Source organism: Ciconia boyciana, chromosome 1 (genome assembly GCF_034638445.1).
Source record: "Ciconia boyciana chromosome 1, ASM3463844v1, whole genome shotgun sequence".
Taxonomy (NCBI): Eukaryota; Metazoa; Chordata; class Aves; order Ciconiiformes; family Ciconiidae; genus Ciconia; species Ciconia boyciana.
The window spans coordinates 148,301,566-148,326,299 of NC_132934.1; the positions used below are offsets into that span (position 1 = coordinate 148,301,566).

The following is a 24,734-nucleotide window of genomic DNA, read 5'->3' on the forward strand; positions in this document are numbered from 1 at the left end:
GTGCTTTTATTTGCAGTGGCTGTTCCTTGGTTTCTGCCCGAGCGGGTGCATGTCAGACGTGAGCCACGCGCTCCTGTTCCAGGACCGGCTCCAATCCCATACGTGTTTGCGAGCAAACCCACTCCAAAGCAGGGACAGATGACTCAAGCGAGAACTCAGAAATATTTAACTCCTCCATGCCAAGAGGTTTTCCAACACTAAGCGCCGAAGTAACGGAGTGCTGAGCGAAAAGCAAACTGCCATCAGCAGCTGGCTCTCTAACGTGGGCTAGATATCTCTGCTAGAAAAAAGAGGTACACCCAGGCTGTCTTACAACTGGAAGGACATAAACTCTTACCGACGTCTTGATACACATCCTCCAAGAGGAGTTACTTGTTATTACCCATAAAGATAAAATCAAGAAGCCTCTACACTGTAGAATTAGCATGTAATGACAATATTTGAAAAGGTCCAGCCAAAGCTGACACTTACGCAGAGTTGATTGCTGCAAAGTATACAAGAAAATTACTTGCCTGAAAGCACCATCTGGTAAGGAGGCACCTCTGCAAAATGAGGAGCCTGCGATTCAGACACACAGCTTCTGAATGCAATCCCGTAACTATCTACACAGCAAACAAAACACTCAAATGTGCGAAGAGTGGGAGGCACTTTTTTTTATAACTCCTTCATTTAGGAAAGTGTGATTGATTTGGGCTTCTCTTGCAAAAGAAAACATACCAGAAATAATAGAAATTCAGAGACTGGACAAAACAAAACAAAAACAAAACAAGAAGAGAAATAAAAAGATCTCTGTGCACAATTAATTTGAGGAATTTGTTGATACACCATGGCACTGAGATCACAATATTGCAGGATTAAAGAAGGAATGGTTTGGTTTTTTATGAATGCCATGACTATACCGCATTACCGCATTACTTGCTAAAGGTCAGAGCCTCCCTCAAATTCTATATACCACAAGTTTGGAAGAGGAAAAGAAAAAGCTTTCCACGACATATAGAAGCCTCAAATTGAGGGATTTGGGAGAAATATCTTGCCAGATTCTTTTCATTTTTCCCGTTCAAGCATTTCTTGTACTTTTCAAGTGTCTGGTACTAGTCAGTGTTGAGAAAGGACATTAGGCCACCTGGAACATCATCCACTTATGGAGAATTTACTCTGCTGCTGGGATCAAATGTGCTTAATCCTGAGCTTCGTAATTAAACCTGGTGTTGGCAGAGAGGGGGCAGAGAGCTAATTCGTATCAGCAGTGAGTAAAAGAGAATTAAAATTTAATCTAAAGTAACTTCATCTCTTTCAAACAGTTTTTCCACACATACACTTAAGCTTTGGGGATGGTGCATCTTAAGCAAACCAGGCTGGATACTTCAGTATTAGCTGAATAGTAATAGTATTAGAGGAATAGTAATTCCTCTGGAATTACTCTGGTCCCACTGCAAAGCATGGTGCTTGAGGTTCGGGTTCTCCCTCACGTGCCCTCCTGCACTTCACTTCCAGCAGAGACCAAGGAAACAAAGAACCAAGAGGAGGGGGAAGAGGCTGGGGTGGAAATGCACATGGCACACATACTCAGTGACTTCTGGTTCTGGGTAAGTAACTTTTGTTTTCTTTGAATACCTCTATTTGAACCTCAGTCTCCATTGGCAATTAAGCTTTGAGTCTACATCCTTTGTGTCCTACTTCCACACAGGACCTCACAGATTTACTTAAATAGAAGTTGATCTCAGAGTGCTCCACATGAAGAAACACCTGTTGATGCGCCTGTAGAGAACAGCATCATTTCCAGATGCTCCAGCACAGTGTTTGCTGAAAGTACAAGCAGGGCTCCAGGCAGCTGCCTGAAGGTGTCAGGAACAGAGTCACCCTTTAGCGAAGCCCCTGATGCAGCTTGAGCTCTGGTGGCATGTACTTGAGTTGCAGAAACCAACTTTACCTTGACAGCCTTGTTACGCATCTTAATACAGGACCTGTTCTCTGTAACACAGAACATCACCAGTGGTTTAACTGGTACTGCTAAAAGACATGTTGGTGGCAGGTTCAGATCTCCATGCAGCCTCACGGGGATAGGTCTTACCTGAACATGGCAAAACATTCACAGAGAGGGAATGGGGAAATCACATTGGTGCTGGGCAAAGGCCCTTGCTAGGTCGACTTCCATTCAGGCAATGGATGATCTTGCCTCCTTCTGTCCAAGCCAAATAATTTCAGATAAAAGAAAATGAAGCTGGCACGGACCACGTAGGCATTTTCTGATACCATAACTACTTAGCCACAGCAAGTCCATCTGCTAGAAACCAACTTCTGTTAGCCAACAAGGGCAGCCAGCAAGCACTGTGAGGTGGCACAGCCACCAGCAGAAAACATGAGGTATTTGCTCCAGGGCAGAGCTGAGCCTAGGCTCAAAGTTGGGTATCTTTCCTCTTATGACGAAGGACATCACATTACATATTCCTCCCTCCTTCTGCTTCAAAAGCATCTTCCTTTCCCTGCCAGATCTGCTCTGACAGGACATGAGGGGTCACTCTGACTGCAGCTTTGGCCAAAAAAACCTGGCAACTGGAGCCACTGGCCAGCGAAACTTCGCTGGCTGTTTGGTTCATTTCTTACCTTTTATCTCTTTTCTCCCTCGAAAAGCAAACCAGACAAATCAGCAAGGGAAGAACAAGGGCTCGCGATGAGAAGGGGCTGGGAATGACAGGAAAGGCCACAGCCATGATGAGCGGGGGTCTCCCATGGGCTCCATGACCTGAACTGAGGGTGGGAGGATTTCATGCCACGGTGAACATGAATGGGTTGATGGACTGCATGGAGGTGTTTCCCTTTGGCTGTTGTTATGGTTAAAGAAAATTATGCTCGTGGGTGCTTGGAGTATACCATCCTCAAGCCTGCATGGACACTGGGGTTATAACTTGAGAAGTTTCAGCTCTGCCTCTGGAATACACTGGGTAGAGGAAAGGGGACCAGAGCTGTTTCTCTGTCCTGGTCTATGGTGAGGTTAACTGGCCTGGCCCCCCAGGACCAGCTTCTGGTCCAGCTTCTGTTCAAAATCCAGGTCCTCCCAGGGGCAGGGCTCCAATGTGGCTGTTGCACAAAAAGAGCAGCAGATGTTTATGGGAATAAAATGTAAGCGACATTTAAAAGTGAAGACATTTCTTCCATGGATGCATGGAGTCCCAAATTTAGCAGACAAGGCCGAACCACACATATGGCAGAACAGAGCTATAAAAGTTGACAGCAAGCGATATTCATCTCGATTTAGAAACAACTTGTTCCTACCATGTAACATAAATGCGATTAAAAACATGCCTGTCTTTTAGCTGCAACTGTAGTATACACATTTGTTAAAGGAACTAAGGAAAGTGCTGGCATGGATTCACAGTTTCTTTTCCCCCTATAGATACACAGACCCAAGTTTTCTTGTCCAGATTACTCATTTTTCTTATTCTATGGCTCAATAGCCAACAGCTTCCAGCAAGCGCTTGGCCTCCCAAGTGCTGCTGGACAGAATTAAGCGGTGCCATTTCAGGTTCCCGGTTTGATGAAGCAGAAAGTAATGCAAAGAGGACAACAGACCGCTAAGGTTTCCACGCTCTAGGAATGATATCACTGCAAGGCTCAGGGAAAAGGGCACAGTCTGATGTGCTGCCTTTCTAGGGCTCGACATCAGCTAGCAAAGGATATGCAGGGTGAGAAAAAAGTCCTATTAATATTTACTAACTTCATGCAGTTATTTTGCTTCTATTGCTCTCAAAGTCTTGAGGCACACAAGGATCTGGATAATAAAAAGGAAAGGTAGATCAGTCATCTTTCCCCACCTCCTTCCTTTGGTGAAAGGAGTGATGTTCAAAGAGCACAGTTGTCTAGCGTATCAAAACAGCTCAAGCATCATTTATACACGTACTCCAAAACACACTTGCAACTTCTTTTAAAAGAGCAGTCCTATAACCGATGTTTGTTTGCTCAAACATTCAGTGAATATAGGCACAAATCAGGCTAAAGTCAATCCAACACCAAAAGAAAAAAAAAAGGCTAGTATTTACAAAAAATGCCTTCAGAGTGGTTTTGCTCAGCTGGCAGCAAGACGTAGCTGAGGGATGGGTTATGCTCTCTACAATCTGGCTCGGCTTTGCCCTCCCCAACTGCATTTTGTTGCTGCTGCAGCAGCCTGGCCAGCGTCCCACCACCCCCCATGCCAGTGCCAGCCATGCCCAGCAGCTCGGCATGGAACATCACCTCCACCTAGCAGCACCCCTGAAGGCATTTTCTTTCACCGGGCTTAATCAATAAAGCATAACCATATTTTTCAGGATTTATTCCGCAGGGCCAGTCAGGTCACACTTAAGGGCTAAAAAATACTCCAAGAAGCTACGAAAGGAAGAGCCAACTGCATGACCCCTCTCCCACCTTTGTCACGTCGCACCCTGGGGGAGTTAAGGTTCATCTCCCCATCCCACCTCTGCCGAGGGCTCCTTACCTCCTGCTCCCCTTAAAATGCACCCCTCCCATTCACACGCAGTGCCTCAGGCTGCCCCGGGTCCCCAGCAAACCCCACTGTGCTGCGTCCTCTGCAGCCTCCCCCACTTCTCCCGCACTGGGGCTAAAATCTTTGCCATGCAACTTAGGAACTGTGACATCTAACCGCTGCTTCTGGGATGCCATTTGCTTCTTAAAACCTCACGGAGCCCATTCTCATCCCTTGGGCTCCTGTTGGGGAAATCAAACTGTCACCCCCCTTGAAAGTGGCACATCAGCGGCTTGTTTCTGTTCAGATCATATTTACCACGGCTCTAGCTCTTAGCCCTCACAGAGCAATAAAGCTTTCCCATAAATTCACGCTCTTATAAATTCAATCTGTTTTATTCCAAATATCACATAAATTAAATACATTTCCCATGAATATTGCAAATATACATGAAATGAACATTGCAATTTTTAAAAAAAGTTTTGGCTTTGCTTATGCAACAAGAAGTGCCAAATGTGGTTAGAACATGAACTTCTCCTGTATTTACTAGATACAAAAAGGTGCAGATTAATAATTTATATTTATACATATGTACACACTCCATTTCATAACTAGCTTTAAAACAGTAAAAAATGGTTTCAAGTTTATCTACATTAAACATACTCGTTTAAATCTGGTCAGAAGCCCCAGATAAGAGTTGATACAATCATTTCACAACTGCAAAATTAAGGCGCTACCAAAATACCAGTTCCACTAGTGTAAAATGTAGTAGGAATAGAGAGTGTACAGCTATTTATCAATTTAAAAGTGGACTGGAGAACAAGGAAAAAGGAGCAGTAAGAAACATGACAAGATCTAGAGGTTAGAAGTACAAAGAGATCTCGATGACTATCAAATGAACATATTAAAATACAGTAGATAGAAGGCCTCAGTGGCAAACAATTAGTATGCTTCTGAAAGACAAAAAAAGGTTAAAATATATATATCATTTTGTAGCTTGAAGCTTTACAGGTGAACAACAGGTGTAGAGGTAGAGGGATTTTTTTTTTTTTGGCCTCTTTATGATGTATAAAGAAGGGCCACATTCACCACAGTGAAAAGACTCATCATATATCCCAGCATCCTTGCTTGGACAGCAAGCAAGAAAAGTGTAATGAGCTAGAAAGGCAACGAATCCTGTCTATCTCTTCCAGGAGCTCAGCTCCAATGCTTCCACATGTACCTTCGTGACAAGTTACACCTAAGCGTAGATCGGCCGTAACGTGGACGTTTACTCTAGAGAGAAATGAGATAGCTAGCTTTTCCCATGAGGTACTACTGGATGCTGTAGAGATTATATGGCAGAGATAATTTGGTAACAATTAAATTGGTACTTTCCCTTACAAAGCAAGTACCACAGGGCAGTGGTGATTTTTTATTTATTTATTTATTTATTAAAGCTTTGCTATTTGATCAGCATTCAATGTTTTGGAAGAAATGTCAGCTTTGGGCTGCTAATATAATTATTTGCATCCATACACAGACTATTCCTATGTTGTTACAATTTATCCAAAACATCAGTCACTGAAATATTCACAAACCGCTTTAAACCTTGACTAAAAAAAAATCCCTCTACAGTTCAGCTTTCTCTTCGATAACTATCATTCCATTAATTATGCAGGCCTTCATGAACACAGTAATGTCACTTTCCATGTAAAATGTGTCTTTACACATTACAGAACAGCAGTAAACAACCTCTCTTGTTCCATAGGGTTTCCTCTCAGAAGTACCTCAAAAGTAGATATCTTGAAAAATCACTTTTGCAAAGAAGAATATTCACATTAGTTACTGAGGCAAAGCCAAGAAGATACTAACTAGCACCTTGAAATTTATTTTTTTTCTTAAACACACTCCTATATGTAAAATTAAGCACATGTAAGATCAGGGACCAGCAATATACAAATACCATCGGCGTCCCCTTGCAGCTAAACTAGTAATACTCAAAACTAGGCCAGACACATGAAGGAGCGAGATGAGTGAGTCTAGAAGAAATACACAGCATGGAAAGGGATGGGAAGAACAGGAAGCTGAACAGAAAGGATTGCGAGATCAAATACAGTCCATCTTCTGGTCTGAGAATTAGTTTGCAAAACCACCCTTTGGTAGCTCAGCTGACAGTGGGCTGAAGACCTACTGACTTCTGACATTTCCTCCCCCATATAGAGAACAATTCCTTTATACTTCAGTGACCTCTTCTTCATCCTCTTCAAATCCTGGAGGAAATGCATTCAACTTGAATTTTGAGTATTTTGGTGACGGTAGCAGAACTTGCAGAAGGCTACTGTAGAGGTTATGACATCATTGGTTGTAAGTTATGCACTTCACAATTCAGAGAATATACTTACAAACTATTTAAATAGAAAAGGCGTGTTCAAGGTAGAGGCAGTTACAGTACATTCAGGGTATGTTACAGAAACCATTTGTGGTAGCCATTTGCTCAAAGGAAAAAAACTCTGTATTTTTGTTTCCCAGACCACACAGGTTATGACTACAATACCCAAAGAGAGCAGATAATATATCTTAATTACTGCATTTTAATGCAGTCTTCTTCCAGAACTCATGTGCAAATTGAAAAAAAAAAAAAAGTTTAAATACATCTTCATTGACAAATAAGGACAAAAGAACTAAAAAAGAAACCAGGCACTTTGACCATTTAGGTAAACAGCCATTTCTTCTTACCAGACTTCTGCACATGAACAAGTCTTTACTTGGTCTTGCTATGCTTGCAGCACATGGGAGATTCAAGTCAACTTTTTTTCCTGTTGGTAGTATCAGTTCTACGTATAGGAAACTATGCCAATTGAATTGGTAACACTGTCAGTTTTTTCATTGGCAGTTGAGCAAATGTTGATCATTTGACTCACAAGCAATCAATTTAAAAGCTATCAAAGTTAGATATTAACAAAACGATACATAAAAAAATAATCAAAAAGACAAATGAAGGTTAACACCTGACTTAAGCTTGCATTGAGACTTGCCTTTATAGGTTCGGTTTGTGCCTCCTTTCACGGTGTTATTGTGGACTGATTTCCATCACATACAGCAACTGGTACTAAACTACAATACTTTCTGTTTGAAACATGTTCAGTAGAGATCACTCCAATGTAACGGGAGGTTGGCATGATGCTGCAGGTGGGAGGGAGATGGAAACCTCCCCGCGTTTCATCCTCGCCGGTCCCATGTGCAGAACAGGCATTCAGAGCAAAGTGCAGCATGCCTCCCTTGTACTTGGCATGAAATCATTATTTCACAGCAGAGTTTATCATACTTCAGGGAGCCGGTTTGATTTGAATTTAGCGATAAGACCAGCTAGGATTACTTTGATTTTTCTTTTCAAATAAACCAAAGTACACCTTTCCAAACATTTTGTACATACTCAATCCGCTACAACACATAAATCACAACACGAGGGATTACCTAAGGCTACTAAATAGTGTACTTATTCAGTAGCTATTATTCTTTCCGATAAACATCCTCAGATGCCTTGACCACAAACAGCTTAATTTTTTTTTCCTCACAGATTGTTATTTGCTGAAAATAGAGAGATGTGGGTGTTTGACAGACTGCCTACCAATTCACTAACAGAGCATACTGTTGGTTGTAGTCTTCATGCATACTTCTGCCAGGCAGCGTAACTCCTCTTCTGTTCCCTACCTTCAAGAAAGTCTAGGAAACACCTCTTCAATCCACTGTCCAGTTTCCTTTTCCTACCAAGCGGAAATCCAAATCACATGCAGGCCAATGGTGCTACTCTAGTACTTAACTCTCTTGCAGGCTAGAAACATCAACTCTATCGTAGTACTTTGAAGCAATTATCCACATCTATCAGCTATGCTCTCATTGCAGCACAGCTTTGTAGAGGCTCAGATTTCACCAGGACAACAGGAGAGAGTGCAAGGTTTGGTGAACACCCAGGATAACAAACGGATGCAATCGATGGATGCTGGACACAGTCAGAAAGGGCTGTTCCTTTTTGAAGGAATCTTTAAAAAAAACAAAAAACAACCCCTCCCCCTCTGCCCTCCCCCAGAACAACCTGTGATGAGATGTTTTCGGTGCCCACTCACAACTGAAGTCCATGTTATCTGGGTCTTTTGCGAGTCACAAATATCAATACGCGTCTGATGGCGATAAGACGATCTTTAAGGGAGGTCATAGCCAATATAGCCAGCTGAGCTCTGTTTTCCAGCGGCAACACTGCCAAGAGCCACCAGTACCAGGCAGGACCACTGGGGTTGCTCTGCAAAAGGATGGAAAGACATGCAATCATGTATTCACCAGCGCTGCCCCATGTATTCACCACCTTCTACTTCTATTTGCTAGGAAAGTCACCATAAAACAAACAGTTCAAGCAGCAACTAAGCACTTAATTTCAGGTGCTCTCTTTGTCTATATGCGCCATTAAGACAGATCTCTTCAGGTATCAGTTTACATTGATGCACTGTTTTCCATGCTTCACGCTAATAGACCAAAATTGGGTAAATAAGAAGACCTTAGAATGCACAAAAACACAGCAAAAACCTGTCAGAAAATAGTCTTGTATAAAAATTACATATAGAATAAGGATGCGTAAGTAGGAAGGTTTTATTACCTGTGGCTCTGGCTCTTTTCCTGGCATGGACCCAAAATGATTGAGAATTTGCACTTTCATATTGTCTTTAAGAGAAGTAAACCAGGCAACGGCTTGATCATAAACTGAGTCATGAAGGCGGACGAGTTCTTCATATTCCGGTCCTTCAACCTTATTGTTAAAAGAAGGGAGATGGAACAAAATAGATTTGATGCTGTGGAGTCCATACGCTTCCCCAGAAGCAAGCGAAGCAAAATAATGCAGTGACTACAGCTGTTCAAATGTCCTTATCTAAGCAAACTGTACCCAAGTCTCAGATTTCAAACCTGTGATGCTGGAGTCTTTTTACCCTCCCCTAGGTGTTCTGAAGTGACATTTCATGGAGCAGTTACTGCCTTGTTCATATCCATTCCTAAGGCACAACAGAAGAATCTGCTCTCTAATCCCGGGACACCATATTAATCATCTCAAACCCACTACCTCGACTTCCTGTTGCAGAAGGACCTCTGAACATTGTTATATGGTCTGGCAAAACAAAAGAAACACTACTGCCACCGAGCACAGAGACATGGGGTCTACGGCATTTAGAGATCAGCAGTATTTTATAGAAGTGTTAAGGTCATGGTAGGACAGCCGAGGAGGAGGAGGGCAGACACCTGAGCAGGCAGGAAGCAGGGAAAGCGGATGCTTTCCCAATACCAGGAACAGCCATAAAAAAAGACCCTCGCTGAGGCAAAGAGTGCTTTAGTTGCGCAGGCCTGACTATTAGCCATTAGGGAAAAGAAAAAAGCATGAGCAAAACCCACTACAAATTGGTGATTTGTTTTTTTGTTTGGGTTTTTTTGTTGTTTTGGGGTTGTTGGGTTTTTTTTTTCCTGTAATCTGTACACACCAATGGTATGATTCACCTGTACTACTCAGATGCACATCTGGGCTAGCTGCTCTGGATGCCCTTCACACTTGAGGAGAAACAGCTCTAGATCTAGAGGGCAATTAATCTCATCTTAAGATAGGTATCTAAGACAGATCAGATAAAACAGACAGCTTTGGACTGAGATTTCTCTCCATCAGATATAACATGAACATAGGGTGCTGAACACAGACGTCAGCCTCTCAAGTGAGACAAGGTATATCTCACCCTAATTATGAAGAGGTGGGTCTCTGGCACCATCTACAAACAATGCCTGGACACCTGTGTTCCACCGCCCTCACTGGGGATTTAAACACAGCAGAGCCCTCACTCTGAGCAGACTACCTACTCCGACCTTTCGCGGGGGCAGGCACCTCCATGCGATCTGCCTTTCCTGCCCTGGCGAACACCTGCATCGTCCTGCACAGGTTAGAAAAGCCCTACTAAGACTTTACAGACTTGCACTTCAACTGTGAGAGCGCACTGAAGAGCTAATATGACCGGACTGGACTTCATCAGTTGGCAAGAGATGACTACTAAACTCAACGTTAAGAGGGATCCAGGTTTTATAGACATGCTCTAAAGATGATCCAGGAAGTCATCATTAAGCATGACCAAAAAGCCACCCTTTGGCACCCATCACAAGCACCTCGCTTGACACAGGTTTTATAAGAGGACTTGTTTTTAAAAACTACTCCCCTCTCTGCATTTCTCTGTTCTCAGCCAGCTCTGATGGATGCTTGTACATGCATCGTTAACTACACGTCACTAAGATCTCATTTTAAGAGCGGACTCCCACATTTGTTTGAGGACCTGTTCTGTAAACCAGAGCTTGGAGGTCATATGAAGTCCGCCAACTGTCTGTTCAGTTTAAGAAGAGAATAGTCAGTTCTCTAGCAACAGGGGCACGTGTTTTTAGAAGGTTTCCAAGTCTGTACTAGTTTCAAAACATTACCCTGACCTCATCTACACATCATGACAGGCCTCAGCACCTGAGTCTCAGAAGCTACTTTGAGATCCATGAAGGGAGTGCAACACTTCAAGCAGAGATAATTATAAAGGCAGAAAGGAAGAAAGGGAAGGAAGAGACAAAGTTTGTTCCATGGTTTTCAAAATAGAGCTTTAGTATTTATAATGATATTGGTTTAAAAATAAGGCACAGCTAGCTTGAAATGCAACAAGGAAAGGCTATTTAAGTGAATCCAGCAATAAATGGGTATGAATAACTTTGCACCATAGATCACCTTTTTATCTTCAAGATACTCGATGTTTGCTGTGTTATATCCATCTCGCTGGCCATGGCTTAAGACCCTAAAACGACGGACACCAACTGTATCAACAACTGAGCGCCCATCAGGAAAAAACTTTACGTCCCTGATCTCTAATATACAGCCATGATCTGCAAATCTGAAATGACAGAAGGGCATAAAAGTGGAAGTCATCAGCAAGTGTTTATACACATCAGGACAAATACTGGGCCTAATTCACCACTTTTTATTTGAAAGAGGATCCTGCTTTGGTGACAACACATTGCTGCTTATTCACATAAGCCACACAACCCCCACCCTTTCTGCCTTCCCTCAGAGGTCCAGGGCAGCAGCATTTTCGGAGTGTAAATATTTTGGGGGTGGGAAGGGTTGGGAAGGGACAGGAAGCTAAATGGAGCATGTTTCATGCTGGGAGTTGCCAGCTGCTGGTGGCAAATTCACCTCATTTGCAAAGAAAACAAGATGGATAAAGATACCAAAAGGAAGTCCAGAAACTGAGGAACAAATAAATGCAGGGCTGGGAGGGCTACCCCCTGCTCCGAGGAGTAAGCAAAAGATTACAGGCTTTAGAAGGAAAAGGTTTCTATACAGCAAGATTTTTCTTGCACTTGTATTCTTTAATTTAAGGATAAAAACAAACAAAAAAAAACCCCAAAACAAACAAAAGCAAAAAAAACCCCCCAAAACTTTACAAAAGTACATTTGTATCTGTTATATTTAAAGTAGGTACAGGGTTTAATCACGTCCTGGAAACAAGCATGCAATACATTTTTACTTATCAGGCTTACCTACTCTACATTTGTGCAGTAGTGAGTTCACTAGGGAGGCTGACTGAGCAATGACTCTTCACCATGATGTGTTCATCTGCCAGCATTTGCAGATGAACATAATTCCTCAGCCTACTGCTAACCAGGAGAATACTCTGTATCTAGTCTCATCTCAAGATCTCAAATCCCTGCAGGGTCTGATAAATGTTTCATCAGGGAAACGCTTGTTTTACCAGGGCTTGGCCATTTCTTACATCAAAGTGATGAAGAAACAGCGACACTGCGGGGAAATGAGTCCTGTTTCTACTCTACCAGAAACATGGTTTTGGGAGGGGAAAAAAAAAAAAGGCTGACTGCTGTGAACAACCATTCTCTCCCGGCCATTGTACAAAACAAACTGAGGAAGAGCAAGAGGAGTACGGCTGCACACAGCTAAACCCTGGTGCTCTACAATGGGATTACACGTGAGTTTATTATAGCAATATTAGCCTATTTAAACAGCTACATAACAATTTTTTAAATTAAGGATTTTAGTGACATTCATACCAAGTTTAGAAATTAATGTATAAGTGATGGGGGGTTTTTTGTCATTCTTTGAGAAGTTACTTTTGGATAGAAAGTAACTTTACTCAAAAAGAGACAAGAAAGCACCTAGAGATGGGTATAAAATGTACTGACATATTAGAAGTTTATAAACAATTCTTCTCCCAGTTTTAAAGTGGAGAAATAAAACAGAGCAAGGTGATGAATTGAACATGTCTTGTCACTGTGTTTTTCAAGGGAGGTATGAATCTCAGCCTCCCTATCCATGTCTTAGTAGATGAGGCAAAACAAGTTTCCCCACTTCTTCTATTCCCAGTTGATTTTGCAATTTTGAATAAACAAAAGAACTTCTTTACTTCTGTAAGAAGCTACAACAGCCTGCCAGGTGTCTACAGATGAAGGCTTCCTGCACATCAGTGTTTGATTTAAGTAGAAGTTACCATGCTTAAAAAGTTTCATTATTTCAGTAACTCAAAACAGACAGGACATAAAATCTAACCATACTGGTTGCATTTTAAAATACCCTTTATGACACTATTTAATAAATCAATTTTTGTGTTTTGGGAATTGTAACCCCTTGGCCCTCTGTATTAGACCTGACTACAAATAAGTTTGGCTCTTCCGCAAGCCTTCACAGATGTAAGGGGAGTTATCACTGATGTCCTAGCATCATTTTACTCTCACAAAAGAGTAAAGCGTCATCCTCACTCTTACAAATATTTGCTTCCAGAAAATTGGTAGCGGGCCTGGAAGGGACTGCGGAGCATCAGCTGCTGTTGGAGCCTGAACTCCACTGAGTACAGCACCGACAGCATGCCTAATGGCATGAAGCACTGCCAGAGCCGACTGGAAGCTGTAGCATCTCCTGTATTCTTACTGCCACCTTACCATCCAGTCTGGGAGAAAAAAAAAAACAAACCTGAACTGGACAAGGAAAGGCTGCCAAGTTCCGGTATGAATGCCCTCCTCTCAGCACCAGTGATGATCACCTACAAAAATGCTGCTCCTGAGGACGCCTGTCTAATGTATTCTTAAAAATTCCCACCCTGGTCATCCATTCTACAGTCTGCATCAGTCCAACGCATCTTCTGAAGTCAGCAACTATTACATCTCATAAGGTAGACCTTTCTTAAGACCACCTCATTTTTTCCACAAGCATCTTCTTAACCCCTTCACCCAAAAAACTATTATCTATAAAGGACTTAAAAACCCAAAGGTTTTCATCTAATCATTAGTATTCAGTCTCCGCATAGGGAGCTGGAAACACACCAGTGTCAGAATTCACAAAAATGAATTAAAGGTAAGATCATATAGAAAGACAATGTAACCCACTCACTGCAGATAGTTTAGACATTGCAACACAGCAGTAAAGACAAACATCAAAATTCAACGCTCAGCAGCGGAACAGGCTTCTCAGCCAAGGGTATACTTTGTCTCATTCAAATGATACCACCTATGCAGGAAAACTATGCAAGGTTTAGATTTTTTTTTTTTATATATATTATTTTGGTTTTTTAAAACTGAGCAGACAGAGGAGCAATGTCATCCAGACAGTCAGCTTTCACTAGAACAAACAGGCTAGAAAGCTTTCCAACCACACAGACAAATAAGTGCTATTTTTGGAGCCTGTAGTAGCAGATGAGTTGTATTCTTGCTATCCATCCAACAGGGGAGCAATAAAAATTACATCTTTGTGTCAAAAGGAATGTTTAATATACAAAACTAAAAAGCCAGCCACTTCTGTATTGGTTCATACAGGACTGGAAGGAACTGCAGTGGTTTGGGGAGACAAGTATACTGCGCTGTAGTACTCCATTAGCGTCACAACAGCCTCTGCAACAACAGGACATTCTCAGCTCATCTCCTTACCCTTTTAATTCGTCAGCTAAGCACATGCCAAACTGCTTGGTACCAGTTTCCATGCATCTTCTTATCATTAGACGATAACGAGGTTCAAAGACATGGAGTGGGCAAGGGATGGTGGGGAAGGCCATGGTACATACGAAGATGGGAACATCTTTATTCAAACTGTAAGATAATTATTAAAAAAAAAAAAAAATCAGCTTTTTTCTGGGTACTGCTATATTCAGCATAAACCCTTAATATGACATCGAGTCCAACGGTTTCTTTAGACTCATTTTTTGTAAACGTGTATCTGGTCAAAGTTTGTCATTCTTACAAGACAAACATATTTCAGGACTCTTTCTGCTAGTACTTTAAAGAAACAATCCCTCTAACCTACTTTCATAGAGGAAAAGTCAGAAATAATAGCCAATCTCCCAAGTGTGTGTATATCAATAAACACAAGTACTAAGATTTTGGTGATAACTTTTTACAGTAATATAGTACCTAAGAACTAACCACATTCAAAGCAAGGTGGTAGAGAATTCCCAAGCTCAGTAAAGCCCTTTAATTTTGAAGAAGCTCATTAATCCTTACATTATTTTTTCAGGCTTAATTGCATGTTTTATTTTTCTTTTTAGCTGAGTTGTAGTGAAAGATCCGCAAGTCACTGACAATACTGAACCCTTGAACTTCTCCTGACCTGAAGTACAACCCATTTATAATTGGACTTCTACTCCCAGAAAAGTCCCATTATAACTTTTAAAGCTATTATATTGTTTCAGAGGAAAAGACAATTATCTTTATTTTAAGAATACTGTTGTGCCTCTCTACCATCCAAGCATATTGTTTCTTGTTTATCTGCAACAAACATGTCGAAAATACAAAACATCTGGCAGGTTCATCCATGAATTCATTCATTTTGTGCATTTTCATAAGCAAATGAACCTTCTTCAAGTAATTTAAGTTAAAAATACATTTTTGTAACAGCTGTCAGTAGTAAAATGAGACCCTACTTTGACAATTCCTTCATTTCTTCCTCATAAACTTTCTTCCTTTCAGATAATTCCTCTGGCAAGTAACGGACTATCAGTTCTTCTGTAAGGACGGTCTTCTTGTAAGTTCTGCTTGCCAGAAACTGCAACGAAGAGTCAACTCCTAAGTCTGATAACGAGAAGTCAGGTAACATCCCTTCCTCCCAGCTCACCCCCTTTCCTAAGGCCAAACAGCATGTTAGTTCAGGATTGTACTGACTCCTCCTCTTTTCCAGCCTTCAGGTATTAAAACTTCCACTTTAGGAGACGAGGTTCACTCCAGTGCCCATTTAACTATAACCCCGTGCCCATTTTTTGGCAGAAGTTGTACTACCACCAAGAAGAGGAAGCCCCTCCTTGCTTTTGTGGAACATACATATATTATTTTCACTAGAGCTGCCAGGTTACTGCTCCCCAAGAAGCACTCCACATACAAGACACGTTATGTCTGTTGGAGCAGAAGTTTTGGCCAAGGAGGGACCACTCCTTGTTCACCGCAGACAGAGATACAGACTGGAGAGGTGGTAGGAACAGGGCTATGGTTGGGACTCCCCAGGAGCCTGATGTGACACTGGAATCCTCAATTCCTTTCAGCACCAGCAAATCACACGTGTCTTCCAAGGAATGACAAAGAATATTCTGGAGCAAATGAGGTCTGTGCACAGCTTAACGCTGTGGGTACTACTATGTCGTTCTGGTCTGCGAGTAGAGCACAGAAAATCCCCACATACATGCTTTCAGAAGAACACAGCTTTGTATTTTCTTGTTAATTAAGGCAAGGACATAACTTACTTCTGACAGCTTTTCTTTGCAGAGTGGGCAATGCGGATTATGGTCAAGGCAACGCTCAAGGCATTTGAGGCAAAAGGTGTGTCCACAGGGAGTGGTAACAGGTTCGTAGAACAACCTGAACATGAAAACACGGAACAAAAAAGCTAAGCTGCCAACATAAACAATGCAGATTCCCAAACTGTGGAAAGGAGTTACTAGATCCAGCCACCTCTTCCTTTCCTGCTTTTGTATAAATCACACGTGACAGTTTTATCTAAGGATATAAAAAAGGTTTTCATTTTTAGAAATTGTAAACAATGGAGAAAACCATGCATAATGGAGAAAACCACATCTGTAAAGATTCACCAGATGCAAGGGTCAGGAAAAAGGAACAGAGTAATGATTTAGACATTCTCTGGCAGGTTTCCCTTCTGACACCATGAAAACTTTTTTCAGAAGCAAGAAAGGCTTTCCGATCTTTTTCCCAGGTCAATGCAGTCGTACCTCATGCAGAGGGAACACTCAAAGTCCGACGCATCCACCAGAGTTGTTGGTATTTCACTTGAAGTGATGGCAGTGTTTTCAGGTAAAACATCTGCATCTAAGTAGGTAAGAAGATGATTGTAGTAAATATTTAAGTATTACTGCAATTTCAGATGCTAAGTTGTTTTTCCATAAGGAACCTAATTTATCTCTTTTCTTTTTTGAAGTTTTGTTCCAAACAAACATATTTTCCATCTAAGTTTTAGACTTTCTGGCAGAAAATCTTCTGGAAAGCAGAAGATGATGTCTATGCCCAGAGAAAGCACTTTAGAGCCGCATACCCATGATCTGCTTCTCCAAAAATGGTTGGGGTTTTTTTTAAAGTCTAGTTTTTAAAATACTCTGCTATTGCTTTCCCACCACCATCACCACTCCCACACCAGCCAGGCCAGATGTTTTAAAGTACATTAAGTCCAGAATTTAATTTGTTTACACACAAACTATTTCATCAGGGTTTATTATAGATTTCTCAGCAGGGGTAATTTTTCTTACAAGTATAAAAAAGCTTACATTCTTCTAGACTAGGCTGCTGTGGAAATCCCATGTTTCAGACAGCTTAAACTTTAAGGACTACTGGAGCTGCATTAGCTAATACTGATTTCACTAGCTCAGCACTCTGCAAACACAGAGACAAAACACTTCACTTAAAATTCTACCCACCCTGGTTTTTTGGGGGTGGTACATAAGTGTGTTAACTACAGGGATACGTAGTTCACAGCAGCAACATTTAAGCTCAAGAGCTATCAGCTCAAGTTTATACAAGCAGATTCTGCAACTTCTTTTACAATCTGCATCTTTGTTGCTCAGTGATGAGCTGCAACAGAGCCATGAATGCTGCCTCCACGTCCTAAATTCTTGACAGTTTTAAAAAAAAAAGCGCATCTTTTTATGTTAAGTTAAAACACTAGGATGTTTTGTTAAAGGATAACTTATGCTCAGCATCTGGTTTATCTTGAGCACAGACAGGATAGGGGAGAGGGCACCGGTATTGTGTGGCCTACAAAGAAAAACAGCGTTATCTTTAACCTACATCTCGCATGTTAGCATTTAGTAATAGCCAGAACCTAACTGTGTTAATTCTGCAAATAGTAACATGGCATCAGGACCTAGCACAGACCAGAAATTAATGGTTATGGGTAAAATGCAATCTCTGGCCTTCGCTGTGAGGATACAGGCGGGTCAGATTTCACAATCTATTTACTGAGTCTGCAGTTCACAGGCAAGTACAGGGTTTTTCCCTTCACAGCAAGGTGATCAGAAACTGGCCATACACTGATCATCTGCAGAGGTGGCAGACACACAGCAGCATGTGAAGACTTTAATATTTCAAGGCAGAAGTCAGATCTGTCAAGAAGGTGCTGTTTTGGTTTGTTTTGTTTTGTTTTTTTTAAGGGAAAAAATGCACAATAATATAGCAGCATTTTAAAAGCTCCTTTTAACCAATTATTTCACCACTCAGTGCAATGTATTGCCTTCAGCATTTTTATCCCAGGGTACTAAAAACACTTTAGAGGTCTTTGTTAGAAGCTGGAGAAGCACACCAATTGTAAGCACAGCTATCAAGTGACAGAAAACTGAGGGGGCTTATTACCCTCCAAAAGGCTTCTTTGTTTGCTTGGAAAATTTCATGTAAAGTTGCATGTGACTGTTTCTGGTGCCAGTTAAAGATTAGTTTCCAGGCTTACTGCATCTTTCCTTCATATAGAAAGACAATGAAGTTCAGCTATACCTCTGAGACCTAGAAAATGGGAACAGCACCAGCAGCACAAAGACTAAACTGTTAGTGGATTTACACACTGGAAATGACCCATTTGAGAAAGAAAAATAGTGTTCATTGAATGACTTGAAACTGCTCTGGAATAAGGTAAATAGGCTGTTACAGCAGAAAGGGACAGACCAGACAACAAAATGTTATTCCAGTCCCTGTGTCACCAAAATTGGGAATCAAACTCCTTAACACCACTGTAGCATTCTTTATTACGCAGGCAATACAGGCATTCTTTATTATGGTGCCGGATGCACGGGGATCGCTCCACCAACCCTGCACACCATAGGTTACATCAATTAAAACTTACATTACTGGACTATATACATATGCATCAAATTTCCCAGAATGATCATACATATTCATTCTATTTCCTAGAACTAATTGTCATATTTACATGGTCATTACGCATGCGTCCTTGAACTCCGAGGGGCTTCCATGGGGGTCTCTGGTGGCCATGCAGGTGTGTCCTTTCGTTGACCGCTTCTCATGGGCATGTGCAATATCACCTTGCTCATAAAACTTGCTTCCCTTCTTCATGGTGCATGGTCCCTAACAATGACTTGGCACCCTTATTCCTATTCTAACACAAACCAGTTACCCTAACTACCCCTCGACTCATTGTCGAGATGGGCTGGGGCTGTACTGGGAGCATGGAAGCATGTCCATACCACTCCCCGTCCTATTGTCTTTGGGCACAGCAGCATAGCCACAGCCATAGCTGTACAAACACAACATTAAAGTATTGTCTATCCCGCTCCTTTCTCTACATTGATTCTATTACCTTAGTCACAAAAGACCACACAAACTAATCACTTTGGTTGCATTTGGTTACACCTGTAGGTAATGTTTCACTGACACCTATAAAAAGCGAGGAGGAAAAAAGTAGTTTATCATTTTTAAGTATGTGCAAGAGAAATCCCCTTTCTAAGCCACAACACAAACCTTTTTTAGGAATCTTATTGGGGACGTCCAAGCTTTGTAAATCCCTCATATCACTGGACAGCTTTCTTTTTAAGCCAACCCCAGGTAAACTGGAGAGAATAGCTCCCAAAGACTTCTTGTTGTCTTCAAAATAGAGATCCAAAACATGATGGGAAACAGGAGAATCAGTACTTCTAAATACATCAGATTCTTGGGTCGGGGTTTTTGTCAACCTGAACACAGTATCCTGAAAAAATTAAGAACAGTTACATACAGCATGAGACAATTTTGCTTTGTTTTTTTCCTATTAGTTGTATACATCAGCAATAGATCAATGTCCCTACAATGAGCTTAGCAAGGGAGAAAGGTCCATACCAAAGAAGGCCACTCTCCAATTGCATGAAATAGGGATACTTCTCTCCCTACAGCTCCTGTCTCTTTATGTTCCTGAGTGCATAAAAAGCACAAAGGGAGAAAAAATCCCCACAAATATAACCAACCCCCACATGAAGGCACCACATTGTTTTCTGAAGAAAGAGTTTCATTCTCTTATTTTTCTGAGGAAGTACATCCCAACAAGAGATCCAACAGCAATGGAAAAAACAGGCTTACCATGAAAGTAAGTGCAGACAAAGACAATGTCACACAGATCAGACAGATCCTTGTGTTACTTTTGGTATTTTTATGTTGAATGCTTTTTACTTTACCTTTGAGGACCCAGCAATAGAGCTATCTTCTGCAGCTGACTGTGTGTTTATGCTACTCAGAAATGCAGGTTTCAATCTTGTATGGGATGTTCGACTAGAGAAAGGTGCTGTTAGATTATCATGCACATTTTCAAAGGCTGAGAAAAACATCTCACACATTATCTAGTCAATTAGAGAGGAAAAAAAAAGAAAAAAATTAATAGTAATTACGACACAGATATTTATGTTTGTATGAACACAGATACAAAAACTTCACAGCTTCTGGATGCCAAGAAGCTTGCAACCACCAGGACATCCTGCATTCCCCAATGCCCACAGGAAACTTGAATGGCAGTCCCCACCACAACCACAGACACATCCCCAGGTGCTCTTCTGGCCTCCACCTCCCTCCCCGAAGGCCTCTGCTCCTCAGGAGCACCCAGGGCGGCAGTCTGTTGCATCCTTCTTCTGCCTCCACCCCTCTCCACTCTGACCCCCAGATCCCTTCCTCCAGAAGTCTTCAGACCATGCTCTCCTATCGAAACCGGTTAACAGAGATGTGTTTCAGTTCTCTTCATCCTCTGCATCCATCTCCTCTATCCTCAAGCAGATTTCACCTCGAGCTAAAAGCTGTGTAGAGCCTGTTCCCCCTCTCACCAGTCCCCACCAAGCACCTTGCCAAATCCCCATTTCTTTTTATAAAAAGCTGCCTGTACGGACGGCCACGGAGAACCTGACAGTGGTTGGTTACCAGTAAGTGTGCCCCTTATGGGAAGTTATACAAACTGCTACGGAGACTGCAGGATTTTTCCAGGACAGGGCGGCACACAGCTCCCCCTTCTCAACCCTCGGCCACTTCCCACTTAAAAGTGGTTTTCTGATGGGCACTAAAATTAGCAGCCTGGAGCCTACAAAATCCAGGTGTACTCAAATCTGGCCGACATACTGCATGTGTAATCTACAAATGGCAGCAGTAAGACCTACAGATTTGCAGTGAATCCACAAATATACAATCCTTCTGGATGAGGCATCAACCAAACCCAAGAGGTGCCTCGCACAGCATAATGCTAATAATGTTTATTGGAGAATCTACTGAATCAAATTATCCTTTGGCTGTTTGCTATCACCTAAAATAACAAGAATTTTACTTAGCTGCAGAAGTAAGAGCAGCGTGGTGGCCAAGAAGTGGCCAGTAAATACATTTTATACCTTTTGGGCTTCTTTCTTCATTGAGCTCCATTCAGGATTTAAGGCAACACAATAGAGAAACTCCTTCAATGCTTCCTCAGTCCTTTCCAATCCAGAAAGAGCTTTTGCTTTCACATAATGGCCCTGTTCACACAAAGGAAACGTAGAAATCTAGAGATCATTTCTGAAGTGGCAGCAAGAATCCAAACAAACCAACCTGGAAGTTCATGCCATTCTGCAAGCGAAGAATAAGACACTTTTTGGGTAACAACCTCTTTGATCCACACAACTGAAGGAAAGCCAGTCCCTTTCGCTGAAAGAAGACCCCCTCTGGAACCCACTGCTGCATCATCCCCTGCCAAAGGCACCGCTCCTTTCCTCAGGGGGGACCTGATGCAGAATGAGGAGGGGTGTTTGTCTCCCCAGGGACCGAGACTACTACAATCCCACAGGGCTCGATACCCCAGAGAACAGTTTCACATACCAGGGCAAACTTAACAGTAATGAAGCTGCATGGGAAAGACAGTGGCACAGGCAGGCTGGAGGTGGCACCTGAGGGAGCAAAAGATTTTAGGTTCAGGACACTCTCACTTCTCCTGGGTGTCTTACCAGGACAGAGATGACTTTTCACCTATTTTATTTGGCTAGAAAAGACCAACAACATTATGAATTTAGGGCAACTTACCAATGCTTAACCTGAAACCCTTGAGCCCATCCTACCTCTCCCATGTCCTAGAGTAACACATCCATGGCCAACAGGCTGGGTACTCAGCTTGGGGACAAGTCCTACTTTACTCGTTACTAGTAGCAAGAGAGGAATGCCTCACCTCTGAATTTCCCCACGGATATCAATTTGCAGTTCAAATCTGGCTATGGAAATTACTTCCTTACTGATGAAAAGAAACTAAGTGTGCATTTAAACATTTGCCTCTTGCTTATTAGACAGAGGTGTGCTCTGCAAGTCCACCTCTGATCCACATGAATATCTCTAGGCTATGCTGAAAGTGCAATTTCACTAGTCTAAGAGACTGGTTCGATAAGCAGATACACTTTTCTATTCTTCATGCTAATGCCAAAAGATCTGGTATCACAGAATCTTCCTGAGCGGGTACCTCCCTCACTCTTTCAATACAGCCCTTCAAGCTGAGGCCCGTTAAGATCTTTACCTTTCTACTGTCAGGAAGAAAGGGGCTTGTACCAAAAGCAAGTAACGGCACTGTGTAGGACAGGTTAATTAATGTATGTCATTTGGTGACCGGAACAAGAAGCCTCAGTACACACCATTCTCTCAAGGTGAGATACATTTTTCTTTTCCTGAATGCAGTAAGAAGGGACGTACTGTGAGACCTGATCCTGACCTTCGTACCTTGACGCTTGCACAGCCTCTGTAAAACCTTTTTAGAGAGGTCCTAACATGCCTGACATCGCTGACAAGATTACTCCACTGCACTGGGGAGGCTACAAGGTTGTTTGGCCTCGTCCTTTGGGGCCGCAAGAGCAACTTCCTTATCCAAGCTGCACAGGAGGACCGAGCTGGGCTGTCTACAGACAAAATACCTCAAGATCCAACACCAGAAGTTAGGCCCAGGAACTAGAGGCCCCTACGCTTCAGAGACTACCGCTGCCACCTTCCCCTTCCTATTTTCACACAGCACTGACAAGCATTGGATTGAAGGGTAAGGTCCAGGCAGGACGTTGTGCAGCAGGCAGGATCCAGGCAGGACGGCATCTGTTTCTATCTGCCACATAAAAGTACAAATTGAAATTTCGCCCTGCCTCAGAGAGTCCACGGACTCAGTTTTCATAGCAACTGAAAGGAAACCAACTTGTCTATTGCTCTAATGACTACAGTGGATCCAAGAGCTTCACCAGTAACTCACTGAGCCATTACATTTCAGTTATCAATAAGCCAAAAGGTACTGGTAGGTGAACACTTGCCTCCCAGGAGCTACTCCCAGAATGAGTTTAATTTTACAGTCAATTTTTGTATTTTTTAACTACACAGTGCATGTTTGAGCTACTCTCTGCCACTGGATGAGATGCTGCAAAGACAGAAAACAAAGCAGATGCCCAGAATTCCTGGAGAACATGGATTCTGGATCAGCACAGCTTACGTGGAAGTTCTCAAACACACACGCAAGCACAAAGTGAAATGCGTCTGTGACACTGCTGGTTATGCCATGATGACATATTTCATTTTCAATTAACATTCTTCAGAGATGTGATTAATGAAATCTTTATCCGCCTACGACTGACACACATCACATTTCCATGGATTCAAGGCAAACAGAGAAGACACTTCAAGAAAACATTTGAACATGCGTAATTCATCTTTCTCCCTCTGCACAGAAACCCAGCCAACACCACCCGAGATGGATTCCTGACTCGATGAGAAATGATCCTAGACAGGCAAACTGGAGGCGGGGGGAAGATTATGAACTGCCTTCAAATAAGAAAGGTTTTAATGGGTGACAAGACAGATAGCCCTCAGAGACAAGTATCTAACTTGTCAGAAACTAGATGCTTCAGACAGCACCTCTCTGCTTGCCCCACATCTTCCCCAGCTGGAAACAGGGAACTAGCTGCAGCCCCCCGTGCTCAGGCAGGTAGCCAAGGGGTTCATGCAGCACCTCTTAGTCTTCGCAGGGAAGTCAAGGTCTGCCTAAAATCCCTCCCCGATTCCCTGTGCTATCCTCTCTCCAGGTAGCACCCAGGGCCTTTATCTGGTCAAACCTGTGCGTCAGTTTTGCTACTGATGGGTGAGAGACTGACTGGAGGTGTAATTCGAGGTGGGGCAAGCTGTCAGACACCCAGTCTAGCCTCAGGCAACCGGTGATAAACAACAGGCACCATATGCTTCTTCCATTTCTCTCCCATCACATCATTTCTGATGCTTAATTCAGACTGCCCACAGACTGCTCCTTGTAGCACCTCCTCTCATTATGAAAAAAAATCCCAACCCCCTCTATGAATCACCATGACGCAGGTAGGAATCACAGACATGAACTCTTAGTATTAAAGGGAGAAAAAAAATAATCCTGAAATACAGTCTGGGGTGCTCCTCAGACAGACACACTGGCCAGCAGGCTGTCAAAACCACCCACTGCCTGGGACACACCATCCCAGAGGGAACTGCAGGGCGATCCCAGGCTGCCAGAACCTTATGGAACCGATTCTGCTGCCAAGCTGCAGCACTAACCCCAACAGATCGACGGGCACCAGCACAAACAAAACTACATCACCGCCCGCCCACCAGTGAAATCCCACTGGCTGGAGACACGCTAAGGACCTTCCAAGACTTGTCCTATGAAGAACTTAGCTTTTGGTAGACAGTCCCAGCTCTGATAATGCCATGATGTTCTTCCAACAACGCCCTCAGCAGCGCTGTCCCCACCACAGATAGAAGCCCCAAGAACAAGCAGTTT

The 24,734-nt window shown here is 42.5% G+C and overlaps 1 protein-coding gene across 1 annotated transcript in view; it reads right to left on the bottom strand.

Annotated features, from left to right (window-relative positions):
- Window positions 1-4,838: 4,838 nt before the first annotated feature.
- Window positions 4,839-24,734, bottom strand: part of LONRF2 (LON peptidase N-terminal domain and ring finger 2) — a 37,107-nt gene continuing 17,211 nt past the window's right edge. Inside the window, exons 3-12 of the mRNA XM_072849698.1 lie at window positions 21,331-21,453; window positions 20,143-20,304; window positions 19,457-19,682; window positions 16,708-16,804; window positions 16,225-16,339; window positions 15,415-15,536; window positions 14,426-14,584; window positions 11,223-11,385; window positions 9,090-9,239; window positions 4,839-8,738 (exon numbers count right to left, since the gene is read on the bottom strand). Of these exons, the coding sequence (XP_072705799.1) occupies window positions 8,580-8,738; window positions 9,090-9,239; window positions 11,223-11,385; window positions 14,426-14,584; window positions 15,415-15,536; window positions 16,225-16,339; window positions 16,708-16,804; window positions 19,457-19,682; window positions 20,143-20,304; window positions 21,331-21,453 (1,476 nt within the window). The 3' untranslated portion in view covers window positions 4,839-8,579. The remainder of the gene's footprint in view (window positions 8,739-9,089; window positions 9,240-11,222; window positions 11,386-14,425; window positions 14,585-15,414; window positions 15,537-16,224; window positions 16,340-16,707; window positions 16,805-19,456; window positions 19,683-20,142; window positions 20,305-21,330; window positions 21,454-24,734) is intronic.